We start from the raw sequence: 13,103 nt of genomic DNA on the forward strand, positions 1-13,103 counted from the left end.
TAAATCCTTTTTCAGATATTGTTAAGGAGAAGTTATGTACAGAAGAATAGGCAGGTAAACTTTTTTTTTTTTTTTTTTTTAAGAAAGAGAGAAAGAAAGAAGCTCAACTACCGACTATGGTAGTGAAGAGCTAAGAAAAACTCGTAGAGAAAAAAGGGAATAGGCGAGGTAGGATAGGTCTACCAACGATGGTAGGGAAGGTTACACTTGAAAGTGTAAGGAAAGGAAAAACTACATTAATACAGTGTTAGACATGTAACAAAATACAATATATAAATTAATATGCATTAAACAGAGCACAGAAAGTTCCATGGCAAATAAATGATCTCAGTATTATAGCATAATATTTAAGTCCACAGTGTTATTATACAACAATGATGTCATTCATACAGCAAAACTATACATATGGAAGGAAGAGGGGGAAGGGATACTTGGCTACCATGTGAACAGGTCATCAAATCCTTTACTGGACATTGTAGACAATGCAGCTTGAGGACTGCTTCAAAATATGTAAAAACATATGCAAACACTGAATGCATTTCATTTCCATGAGTTTTTTGCATGACTTACCTCATATGCCTGAGGGCTAGTGAGACATCTTGCTAATGGTCCACAGCAACCTGGCAGTGTAGCTGTCAGTGGTGGGCCACTGTGTGTCAGGATAGGTTTTAAATAGCTGTTTTGGATTATTAAGGAAAACCAAGAAACTAATGGCAGACAATAAATTCACAATACATAACTGACACATAAAAGAAACAAAACACTAACAATGAAATTACATGAAAGAAGGAAAAATTACACACCTACCAAACTTACTGAGATCTCTGCTATCTCCAAACCTCATACCTATAGAATGTAAAAACCTACAGGAAAACAATTTTGTTCTGGCTGATGCTGGACAAGGGTGGCACATGCCAAAGGACATCAGTGAGGGTCCCCCCATGAGGCCAGCCTTGCAAATCGGCTGTACACAACTAACTCTAAAAGATGAATTTAAAACAAATGAATGCCAAATGAGTAACATGCTGTTTTAATGAAATTTAATTAATTCCAATTAATACTAGTGGACTTATACGATCACTATTTAAATGCTCCTTTAGCATCTGATGATATGCTGTTTCAAGCATGGCTTACAGATCATACAACATTTGTATCTTTTCATAAAACGTTTTTCAGTATTTCCTGAATCAGGGTGTGTTTTTGCCATTTTGAACTTTGTTTCAGTTCAGAATTTAATGGTTTGAGCTACACTGTGGTTGAAGGTGCACTGAAATTTCACACATTAGTGACCGTTTTGGCTCAGAAGATGACTGCAGAGCACCAGCAATAATTTTTCAATTCAGGTTTAGTCACAGTCAAAACTGGCAGCTACATGCAGTTGTTTCACACTCAATAATATCTCAGCCACATAACGCTAAATAAGTCTGTTTCCATTTAAAAGAAAAGGATATTAAGAAGTACAGCCCAAAGTAATCTAACCCTTGGACAAGTACAAGGCAAATCTTTCATATTAAGAAAATCTACACAAACTATTTGCAGACATGTCAAGTTTCAAAGAACAAATGTTGAGAACTTGGTACAAATCAATTTACTTTCTGCATATGTACTGAAAGTGCACAGAAAACTTCCAAAAAAAAAGGAAACCACAGCACTTTTCAAGCAGAAGATTTATTTAAAAAAAGCAAAATCAAATCAAGGCAATATTTACTAATTACATTTAAGCACCATATAAAATACCTACTAGACTAACATTCAGTGCCCCAATTGGATAACACCCAAACAAATACATGATTGTAAAAATGCAACCTGTTTAAATATTGTTTGGATTTCTAACAAGAGACTGTTCATGAACAACTTCAACAGTTCTAATAAAGTTTGGTTTTCAACAAACTTTTGTTGCAAGTTTTTTAAAAAAAGAAATTATGTACTTAGCATAACATTTCATGTGAGTTGTCTATCTCGCCTTCAATCTGTACTTGTGGGTTCGGAACCAATCCTCGGTTCCGACTCAGCCGATTACAAAAGCTCGAGGTCTCCAACTGGCTTGTGGCTTACTCCCTACCCCATGATGCTCTAGGGCATTCCCAGATCTTGTTTGCTGGTATAATAATATCTTCTTCTTCTTCATTTGGCTTTTCCTGGTTAGGGTTCGCCACAGCGGATCACCTGTCTGCTCATAATTGTCAGTGGAGTTTTACGGTGTCGAGTTGCCAGCCTTGCGCCCAGCTTTCCACGGAAGGCACACGCACACACACACTCATACCTAGGGCCAATTTAGAGTGCCCAATCCACCTACAGCATGTCTTTGGGATGTGGGAGGAAACTGGAGGACCTGGAGGAAACCCGAGCGACCACAGGGAGGACATGCAGACTCCGCATAGAAGGCACCCCAGCTGAGGATTGAACCGGAGAACCTCTAGCTGTGAGGCAGCAATGCTAACTGCTGCACCACCGCGGCCGCCCACTGGTATAATAATATGCATATATAAAAATCTCTTCATTAGTGTACAAGCCAAGAAAAAGATCAGTGCATATTATATGCCAAACAATAACCTCTCGATACTCCAGGAGCTACACTAAAAAGGCCGGGGGTAGGAGGGTGGGATGTAAGAACGAAGGCAAGATGGACAACTCACATGGAACGTTATTGTGAGTACATAACTTCTTTATGTGAAGTTGTCCTATTTCGCCTTAATTCTGTACTTGTGGGACAGTGTCCCTTGCGCCATCTTTCTTGGTGGCTTATGGGAGAAAATTCTTCAGAATGGTAGAACCAAAAGAGGCCCTGTCCCTGGAGGCCAAATTCACTTTGTAATGAGTGCTAAAGGTATGAGGCCTTGCCCACCTTGCCGCCGCGCAAATGGCATCAATTGGAAATTTTGCACGAAAGGCAGAAGAGGTCAAAATAGCCCTGGTAGAATGAGTTCTTACTTTGTCTGGAAGTTGTTCATTCAGCGACTGATAGGTAAATGAGATGCAATCTGACAACCACCTGGACAGAGTGGTTTTTCATACTGAAGCTCCTCTCTTGAAGTCTGAAAAGAATGCAAACAATTGATCAGTCTTTCTAAAGTCCTTTATTCTGTCTAAATAGAAACGTAATTGTCTATGTACATCAAGTTGGTGTAACATGTATTCTGCCTTATTGCCATACTTGGGGAAAAAATGATGAGTCTGTGATGCCCGTGCACTGGCCCAGTAATCAAGGAGCCTCAATCCTCACCACTAGCACCAGTGAGGGAGTCCACATTGGGAGGATAAGAAGTACAGAGACAGTAAAGTACAATTTCCCTTTAGAGCACACAGAGATCACAGCCAGTCTGGGGCTGGTTTCTCCCTTTCTCTCCAGACTCCCCACTGGCACAGCTATATGATTCGAATCTCAGCCTAGTGGTCAAGTCAAAACCTCCACCACCCTCTCTTTTCAACCAGTGCTTCGTGTCCCTGCCCAAGTAGCTGACACACACACACTGAGATTTGATTTATATACAAACACACAAACATTCCTGGGGAGGCTGGCACAGGTTCTCTGGCTATGCCCCATTTCTGCCCACACTATAAGGTAGTACCGACTGCTACCAACCACTACTATCGGCTACTATAAAGGCCCTTACCAAAGGGTGTCCAATTTTTCTGTGCAATAGTATTATCCAATTAGTGTGATGAACAGCAAAGCTATTGGACTAGCTTTGTACAGTATCACCAAATACACGCAAGTACTCTAGAGCTTAAATTATCTCTACACAAAACAGCCGCAGTTGAAAGGTTTAAAAATATTTAATAAATAACAAAAACACATTACTTCAACATAATGACATTACAGAGTTTAGAAATCACAGGGAACATTTTAAAACAATATTGTAGGATAGTCTAACAAATACAGAAAACAGATAGACTAATCTGGATAAATTCCTATCTAACTCTAAGAGAAATCAGTGCTCTAAATACTACTTACATACAGAGCAAGTAAGCACTGGTGAGTGGATGTTCTTACTAGATCCAAGACATGATACAAAATGCTCTTTTTTCTTTCTAAGTTAGCCCTTAAATTGATGATACATATTACTGCTGAGTCATTCCAGACTACATCATTCTTGACACTTCTGCTGAAGTTTCCCAGGCTCACAGGACTCAAAATTTAACATATCTTGTAATCTTGCACCTGCCAGAAAGCTGCAGCAATAAAGGACACTTTACATGTAAAATCTAGTAATGACCTCTGTCTTAACATAATCGAAATAATTTCCTAGCTGAGACATCCTGTCTCCAAGCTTGAGATCAAACACAGTTGTAAAATTCTTTACTTAACAGCTTTCATCCAAGCAGGGTGCACTGTGGTTACATTTCTGAAGCTCAGAACAACATATAGTTTTAATCCTAACGTATAGTTTTCTGTACATTTGTAAAACAAGCCTATGGATTATATTAATATTTACAATGACACAGAATTATCTACAAAATTCTGTTTGGCTGGGCTGGCAGCCCCTCAGTTTTTTAACCCCCCCCCCCAAAGAACTCAAGCTAATTTTTCCAAGTGTCCCTTGAGAAACGTTGCTTGACAGGGTTGTGTTTTTCCGCGTATACCTTACTCCATTCCCTGTCTTGAGAGCTCATCTGCATTGGCACTGCTAATCCCACTGCGGTGCTGCACTGACATATATGCTTGCAACACTAGGCTCCACCTGAGTAACTTGGCATTTTGCTAGCTGGCTCGATGTAACCATGTTAGGTGATTATGATTTGCAACTAGAGTGAATTTTCTTCCATATAGATAAGGCTGAAGTTTCCGCAGTTCCCACACTATGGCTAGACATTCCTTTTCAACAGCTGCACAGCATTCCTCCCTGGGTTGAAGCCTACCACTGAGATAAACCACTGGGTGCTCTTCTTCCTCTGAAGAAATCTGGCTAAGTACAGCCCCCCCCATCCCATGGTTCGAAGCATCCACCTGCGCAACAAATTCTTTGCTGTAATCTGGACCAGCTAACACAGGGGGTCCGTCCCAAAGCTTCTTTAAGCTTCTGGAATGCCTGCTCACATGCTGTGGTCCACACTACCTTATCTGGCCTGTTTTTCCTTGTCATGTCTGTGAGGGGAGCAGCTATGGTACTATAACTGGGGACAAACTTTCTGTAGTACCCTGCTGTTCCTAAAAATGTCCTCACCTGCTTTTTGTTAACAGGTGCAGGCCATGCCTGAATGGCTTCCACTTTGGCAGGTTCTGGTCTGATCTTACCACTCCTCACTCTATGTCCCAGGTAGGAGACCTCTGCCATACCTACCTGACATTTGCTGGGCTTAATGGTTCATCCTGCCCTCTGTAGTCTGCTCAGCACCTCCCTGACATGCTGAAGGTGCTCTTGCCAGGAATGGCTGTAGATGGCAATATCATCTAGGTAAGCAAGGGCAAACCCTCCTGCTGCTCCTGCTAGGATATGATCTATCAGCCTCTGGAAAGTTGCTGGGGCATTTTTCATCCTAAAGGGCATCTTTGTAAACTCATACACGCCAATAGAAGTCACAAAGGGTGATCTCTCTCTAGCACTGGGAGTCAAGGGCACCTGCCAGTAACCCTTGGTAAGATCAATGGTGATAAGATACTTAGCCCCACCCAGCTGCTCTAAGGCTTCATCTGTCCTAAGCATGGGATAAGTATCTGACTCTGTGTGACTATTTAATTTCCTGTACTCCACACAAAACATGGTGCTGCCATCCTTCTTTGGCACCAACACCACTGGGGAGGCCCAGGGACTGTTGGACTCTTGAATTACCCCTAGTTCCAACATTTCCTGTATCGCCTCCCTCAGAGTCTGTTTGACTCTCTCAGGCACCCTATAAGGGGTCTGCTTAATAGGCCTTTGGGGTCCTGTATCCACCTGGCGCTGCAACAGGTGGGTGCAGCCTGGTTTCCCAGTGATCATGTCCCCAAACTCCTGTAACACTGCTATGATTTCTCGAACCTGGGTAGAAGACAGCTGTTCAGACATTGTTACCACTTCCACTGAGGTGTCAGTCCGAGCCACACTAAGGAGACCAGTCACCAGATCTCCTTTTGACTCCTTCTGCAATCCACTGCAAATACTCAGCACAAGGGCCTCCCTATCATGGTAAAGTTTCATCATGTTAACATGATGCAATTTATACCTCTGCCTCCTGCCTAGCAGTTCCACCATGTAGTTATCACTAACCTTCCTTATCACCTTGCAGGGTCCCTCCCAAGCTGCTTGTAGCTTGCTGTGTCTGACAGGAATGAGAACTATTACTTGCTGCCCCACAGCATACTCTCTAGCTTGAGCATTCCTGTCATACCAGACCTTTTTCTGTTGTTGGGCTGCTGCCAGGTTCATCTGGACAAAGCCCATGAGTTCCCTGAGCCTGGTCCTGAGATTTAGGACATATGCCACAACAGACTCCTTTTGAGATTAACACACACCCTCCTACTCATCACAAATTAAGTATAGAGGCCCTCTCACCCTATACCCTTACAACAAATCAAAGGGTGAAAAACCTGTGGATTCCTGGGGAACCTCTCTCTCTGTAAGCAAACAGACGGGGCAAATATTTGTCCGACTCCCTCTTAAACTGGTCTGCAAATGGCCGTAGCATGGACTTGAATGTAGAGTTTAACCTCTCAACAAGATCATTAGTCTGGGGATGGTAAGGGGTGGTCTTTAGGTGCTTCACTCCACAATACGTCCACATACGGAGCAGCAGGTCTGACATGAAACTGGCACCTCTGTCGGTTTTTCTTTGGGAAACCTACCCTGCTGAAAATAAATCTCTAACAAAGCATTTGCCACCTTTTCTGCTTCAATGGAGGAGAAAGCCACTGCCTCAGGGTATCTTGTAGCATAATCTACTACCACTAGGATATACTTTTTCCCTGTGAAACTTGGGGTACTCAGAGGCCCCACAATATCCATAGCTACCCTCCAAAATGGCTCCTCAATCACAGGAAAAGGCATCAAAGGAGCTTTCACCTTGTCTCCTTGCCTTGCCTACCTTTTGGCACTGCTCACAGGTCCTGCAGTACCCTGTTACAACTCTGGAAATTCCAGGCCAATAAAAATTCTGCACAATATGTCTCTTTGTATGTTTTATGCCCATATGGCCTGCAAAGGGAATATCATGGGCTATGGCTAGAAGTGCCAGATGGCAGGCTCTAGGCACTACCAACTGCTGTATCTTCTCACCTTGTAGCCCTTCCAAAGGGGTCCACTCTTTATACAGTAACCATTTGCCCCAGTATACAGATTTCCCCTTCCCTTGAGAATCAGGTGCCTCACTAGCTACCTGCCTCAGTAGTTGTAATGTAGGGTCTGAGAGCTGAGCCTGTTTCAATTATCTCTTTGTAACCCTTCCCAGCTCCCCTTCCACAGGAAGTCTGGTATCTTCTGATAGTGGTCCCTTACTGTCACAGTCTGGGTACTACCACTCACCTCTACCTTTGCAGTCACTCTGTCCAAGGGAACATCAGTACCCACAAGTAGCTGTGGCTCACATTCAGTCTCACTGCTACACTGTAGCTCCCTCCTTGAAGTAACCACCTCACCAGTCCTGGCTGCAAGTGTGCGGTCTGACTGGCTCTCCCCCAGGCTACCAGACCCACATGGTTGTTTCCAAGCCTGACTGTGTGTAACTACATTAACACATGGTACGGCCTCATCAAAATCCTTCCCTATCAGGACATCTGGAGGATGGTAGTTTGGTACCCCAGGTTGTCTCAAGACAACCTACCATTGGCATTTTGTCTTTCCCACTTACTGGCTCTCCCACTTTTTGTTCCCCACCTTGCCTCTGTGGACATTATATGCCACATGGCCCTACTGGTTGCATTCAAAAATGTAACCCTAGGTCCTGGATGTGTACCTGGACTAGTGGCTTCCCCTGCTACTGGCAGATTCTGTTGGGGCTGTCTGGGCTGCCGACCATGGGGTCCTTTAGATCCATGAGCAGCACTGGGTGTCCCTTTCCTGTGCAGTGATGCCCTGCTTACTAGGTATAGGTCTCCCTTCTTCCCCAACTCATCTGAAGTAGCACATTGTCTATCAGCTAACCAGATCCTCATGTCCTCAGGCAAAGTGCTAAGGGTTTGTTACCTCACCAAACGGCCTGCCAGCCCTTCATAAGTGGTGATCTGACATCCACTCACCCATATATGATAATAAGTGCTTAGTTCAGCAACATATGGACACACACTTTCATCTGCCTTGTGTCTATGCTCACAAAACTTTTTCCTATAAGTTTCAGGTGTTAGCTTAAAAAATTCTAATAGACAATTCTTTACAGCATTATAGTTTAAAAAGTCATGATCAGACAGTTTGGAAAGTACATTTACAGCTTTACCATGAAGTAAGGGGATCAGGAACCCTACCCAGAGCCTTTGGTCAAGATCATACTGTTTTACATACCCTCTCAAACATATGAATGAAATTATCAAAATTATCCCCCTCTGTAAACTATGGAAGAAATTTGACCTTTTGTGCTTCTGGAGTCCAGTTACTCCCTTCCCCATTACCTCCATGACCCTGGCGAAGAGTCAGCATCTAGTTTTCATGTTGCCTCTGCCTCTTCTTCTCCTCAGCTTCTATTTCCAAATGCATGGCCAAATTCTTTACTTAACAGCTTTCTTCCAACAGGGTGCACTGTGGTTACAGTTTAATCTTAACATACAGTTCTATTTACATTTGTAAAACAAGCCTATGGATTATATTAATATTTACAATGACATAGAATTATCTACAAAATTCTATCTGGCTGGCCTGGCAGCCCCTCAGTTTATCACAAAGTCTATGGACGGATTTAAGTTTGATTCTGTGCACACTTTTGGTAGAAAAGATGGGTTTGTGTGAAGTGAAACTCTGTCATTGTGAAACAACATATACGGAGGTTTGACAGATAATGTTTGTAATTCCGAAACACTCCTAGCTGAAGTGATAGCTACTAAGAAAATCGTCTTCCAGGTTAAGAACTTCAAGTCACAAGATGATGCAGGTTTCACAGGGAGGTAGAATTATATGGGATAATATGAATTTTAGGTTCCATGGAGGTAGATGTGGTTTAATGGGTGGTCTTAATAGGTTAGTACCTCTCAAGAAAGCTTTACAAAGTCTGTGGGACAACGTTCGGTCCCCCTCCTCAAAAATGAAAATTAGAGATTGCTGCTAACTGTACTCGAACAGTAGCTGCAGTTGCTTTCTCTTTAAAAAGTTTTGCTAAAAATTCCAGTATAGAAGATATAGATGCAGAGAAAGGGTCAATATGATTTTTTTAAGGCCCAAGAGGAAAATCTTTTCCATTTGCGGAGACATAATCTTCTCGTAGAAGCTTTCTGAGAAGAAATCAGGATATGTTGTAGTGAGGTTGAAATGTTAGGTAGCCTGGCTATGTCTAGAATTGGAACAGCTAAACTGTCAACCTGATGGCTTGAACAGATGGATGGAGCATTCCTGACATGAGTCAGAAGATCCAGCACTAGGTCCAAAATCCAAGACTCCTTCTGAAGATGAGGCTGCAAGAAGGGGAACGAAATTTTACGAGGCCAGTAAGGGGTTATAAGTATTAAGGTCCTTCCCAATGCACTGGCCTTCTGGAGAACGTTGGGTATCAATGGAAAAGGAGCGAAGGTGTAGAGCAGATTCCTCTTGAGGCAGGATTAGGGCAAGGTAGCTGCTGCATTTGGCATTCATGGATGTGGTAAAAAGATCGCAGCAAGGCTGGCCCCATTTTCGGAAAATCATTTCTGCTATGCCTTGTTTCAGGGACCACTCGTGAGGCATCACTATTGCTTTGCTGAGTTTGTCTGCTATCACATTGGATTTCCCCAGGATATGCATTGCTACCAGAAAGCATTGGGAGGAGGTTGCCCACTGCCATACTCTCAGGGCCTGTCGACAAAGGGGGGTAAGATTTGGTTCCTCCTTGTTTGTTTATATATCATACGACTGACATTTTGTCTGGATTGCAATCGTTCCTAGTGGAAGAGATTCCTGGAATGCCTGCAATGCAAGAAGCACCGCTCTCATCTCTAGGACACTGATGTGCAAGTAGGCCTCGTGATCCTGCCAAGTGCTTGGACTGTTCTTCCCTGATAATACCCCCCCCCCTCCATCTGGGAAGCATCTGTGGTCACTGTGGCAAGCGGTTGTAGAAGAACAAAAGGTTGACGTAAAGTCACTTGACTGGAGCGATGCCACCAACAAATGTCTCTCCTGCAAGATTCTGTTAATCTGGTGTGACATCGAAAGTTCCTACATGGACAACCGAGTATAGAGCAGCTGCTGTAGAATTCTCATGTGCAGCCATGCTAAGGGAATTACATTTACTGTTGCTGCCATGGTGCCTAGTACGTTTAGAACTGTCCTTCCTTGAGTCATCCTTTTGAAAAGAAGGTCTAGAACCTGTACTTGAAGGGTCTTGTACTCTCTCTCTGGTGGAAGCTTTACCATCACTGTTGTAGTGTCTAAATCTGCACCTATAAAAATATGTTGAGATTTATTTTTATTTTACATTTGTTGACCAGGATTGTCCGGCTGAGCTGAAGAGCCCTTTTTCAGCAGAGGCCTGGGGAGAAAAGCTCCAACATATTAAACAATTTTCATTATAAATTAGCATTAAACAGCAATGTTACAGGATTATTACATGACATTAAGTAGCAATACAATGTTATACAGTGTCAATAATCAAGAGTATAGCAAAACTATTTCAAGATGTATAAAAAAAAATATGTCATTAAGATGAATATAGTTTTTTGGGTAAGTGGTTACAAGATTGTGATCCCTAAATGAGAACCAAGTGTCAGAATGATGTCTCTTGCTTCTGTTAGAAGATACTTGGTGGTGGTGGTTAGGAGCCAGTTGTCTAAATATGGAAACACTCGAAATCTTAAATGCCTCAGGTGAGCCGTATCTACTGCCATACATTTCGTGAACACTCTGGGGGCTGTAGTGAGACCAAAAGGCAGAGTTTGAAACTGGTACTGAATGGCTTCCAGCCAAGAGCGCAGATGACTCCTGGATGGCCTGTACATTTTTATGTGGTAATACATATCCTGGAGGTCTACAGAGCACATCCAGTTGTCTTTTCCAGAAAGGGAAGTATCGACAACAGTGTAACCATCTGGAACTTTGTCTTTTTTACAGATTTGTTTAGTCTGCTGAGATCCAGTATGGGTCACCAGTCCTGTTTTCTTCAGAACTAAAAAGAATCTTGAGTAAGTCCCAGATCCTATCTGGTCTGCAGCGACTAACTGGATGACTCTTTTTCTAGAACTTCCGTATTGATAGGGTTGCTTGTTTCCTGTGACTGGGTGGAATATCTGGAATGTTTTTTTACGTGTGGGGTGGGGATTGAAAAGGGTATGGAGTAACCTCTGGGTATACCTTGTACCCACTTGTCTTTTGTGATTATTAGCCAGGCATCTGGTTACAAGGATGATCAACCCCCGGCTGCCTCCAGAGAAGGACAGATGGGCTTACCAAAGTAGGATTCTCTGTTGCCCTGGTTCTGCGAATCCCCTCAGCCATGTGGCTGGGGTAGTCTATTATTGCTTCTCCCCCTGCCCTTGGGAGAAGGCTCACCAGGTGTGTCTTGAAAACCTCTCTGGGATTTTTGAAACCAAATTTTTCCTCCCTTTTGGCCTTTAGTATAAGGCTTAGAAGGTGTGGAAAAATGGACTCCAACGGCATTGCTGTTCACACCTGGTTAGTGTGTCTTTGACCTTAGGCCCAAACAAGGACAAGCCATCGAAGGGGGCATTAACGGAGAATGACTTGATGGGTTAAGCAAAGTTACACAAGCACATTCAGGAAGGTCTCCTAAGGGAAATTCCTGAAGCCGCTGACCTACTCGCTCCACTGGCTGCATAAGAGATGAGCCTCATGGATGAGTTAACTGCTGAATTTAAAGTCGAGTGCTGGGAGGACACTATCTTGTACCCCCAACAGCTACTGAACCCTGGAGAGCATCTCCAACCTCCTTCAAGAGATCTCTCTGTAACCTGGTGAAGTGTGTAAGATAATTCAGGGACCTGAGAGTAAAGGTCACGGAAGAAAACTTGCATTTTCTGTATCTGTCCGTAGTATGAGACTCTTTGTTCGGGGGATGGACAGAAGAGGATGTCTCTGACACCTCCTTCTTGGTGGCTGTCGCCACCAACAGAGCATCTACTGGGACACCTTTTGTAAGCAAGGCTTTATCCTTGGGCCTCCGGGAGACAGGCTCCACTGAGTCTGGAGACTCCCATGCCTTTCGACAAAATAAATCCAGAAAGTTCATCGAAAGGAGGAGACACTAAAGTGGCTGAAGTGCGAGAGCCAAAGGCTTCCAGGTAGACAGACTCCTCAACAGAAGAGATGATGGGCTTCCAGCTGCCTCCCTGCTTAAGGATTTCTAGGATGTCTGCAAAGCAGACATCCTCAGAGGGCAACCATGGGGACCATTCCGACTCATCGAGGTCTGTGTCTGATGTGATCAACTCCTCTGGGGAGTCCAAATGCTTCCTCTTGAATAATCTCTTGCGAGGGACCTCTTTAGAAGGGCATTCTGGAGAGGTTTTGGAAGAGAAGGGTTTGCCCACTGGGGCATCCTGAGGCCTTGGGTCTCCACGTCAGTGTGGAATCAGTTGTGCTGAGATGGACACTGGTGCCTTCGGGAGAGGAATGACTGGATCTGAGAGTGGGGCTGCTCGTGGGGACAGCACTCTCCTCACCGACTCGAAAGCCCCCTGCCCATGACCCCAGGAAGCTTCCAGCTCCGAAGAACTCCCCGGCGCCAAGGGGGTTGGCTCCGAAGCTGATGTAGGAGCCAAACTCACCCATGCCGAGGCCCAGAGAGGCAATTTCAGATCCGACAACTGTCCGATCTGACTCTCCCCTCTGGACACGACCAGAGAGAGCGTCAGCTCCTAGACTCCTCAAGCTCAGATGGCATTGAGTCAGTCGGAGCAGAAGTTGGCGCCAAAGATCCTGGAGCAGGTCTTGGCTCAGACGGTTCTACTACTATCAGCTCCATGCATTCTGGCTCCGATGCTGGTCAGAGGAGGAATTGATAATGATGGGGTAAGGTCCACTCGGCTCCGAAATCCGCTGGGTCATTTCCAACAA

The 13,103-nt window shown here is 43.9% G+C and overlaps 1 protein-coding gene across 1 annotated transcript in view; it reads right to left on the reverse strand.

The window, feature by feature from the left end:
- Positions 1–13,103, reverse strand: part of SLC9A6 (solute carrier family 9 member A6) — a 2,005,079-nt gene that overhangs the window by 162,283 nt on the left and 1,829,693 nt on the right. The window contains exon 15 of the mRNA XM_044057306.1: positions 571–676. Within this exon, the coding sequence (XP_043913241.1) occupies positions 571–676 (106 nt within the window). The remainder of the gene's footprint in view (positions 1–570; positions 677–13,103) is intronic.

This window comes from Protopterus annectens, chromosome 15.part0 (genome assembly GCF_019279795.1).
Source record: "Protopterus annectens isolate FY-2018-M chromosome 15.part0, PAN1.0, whole genome shotgun sequence".
Taxonomy (NCBI): Eukaryota; Metazoa; Chordata; order Ceratodontiformes; family Protopteridae; genus Protopterus; species Protopterus annectens.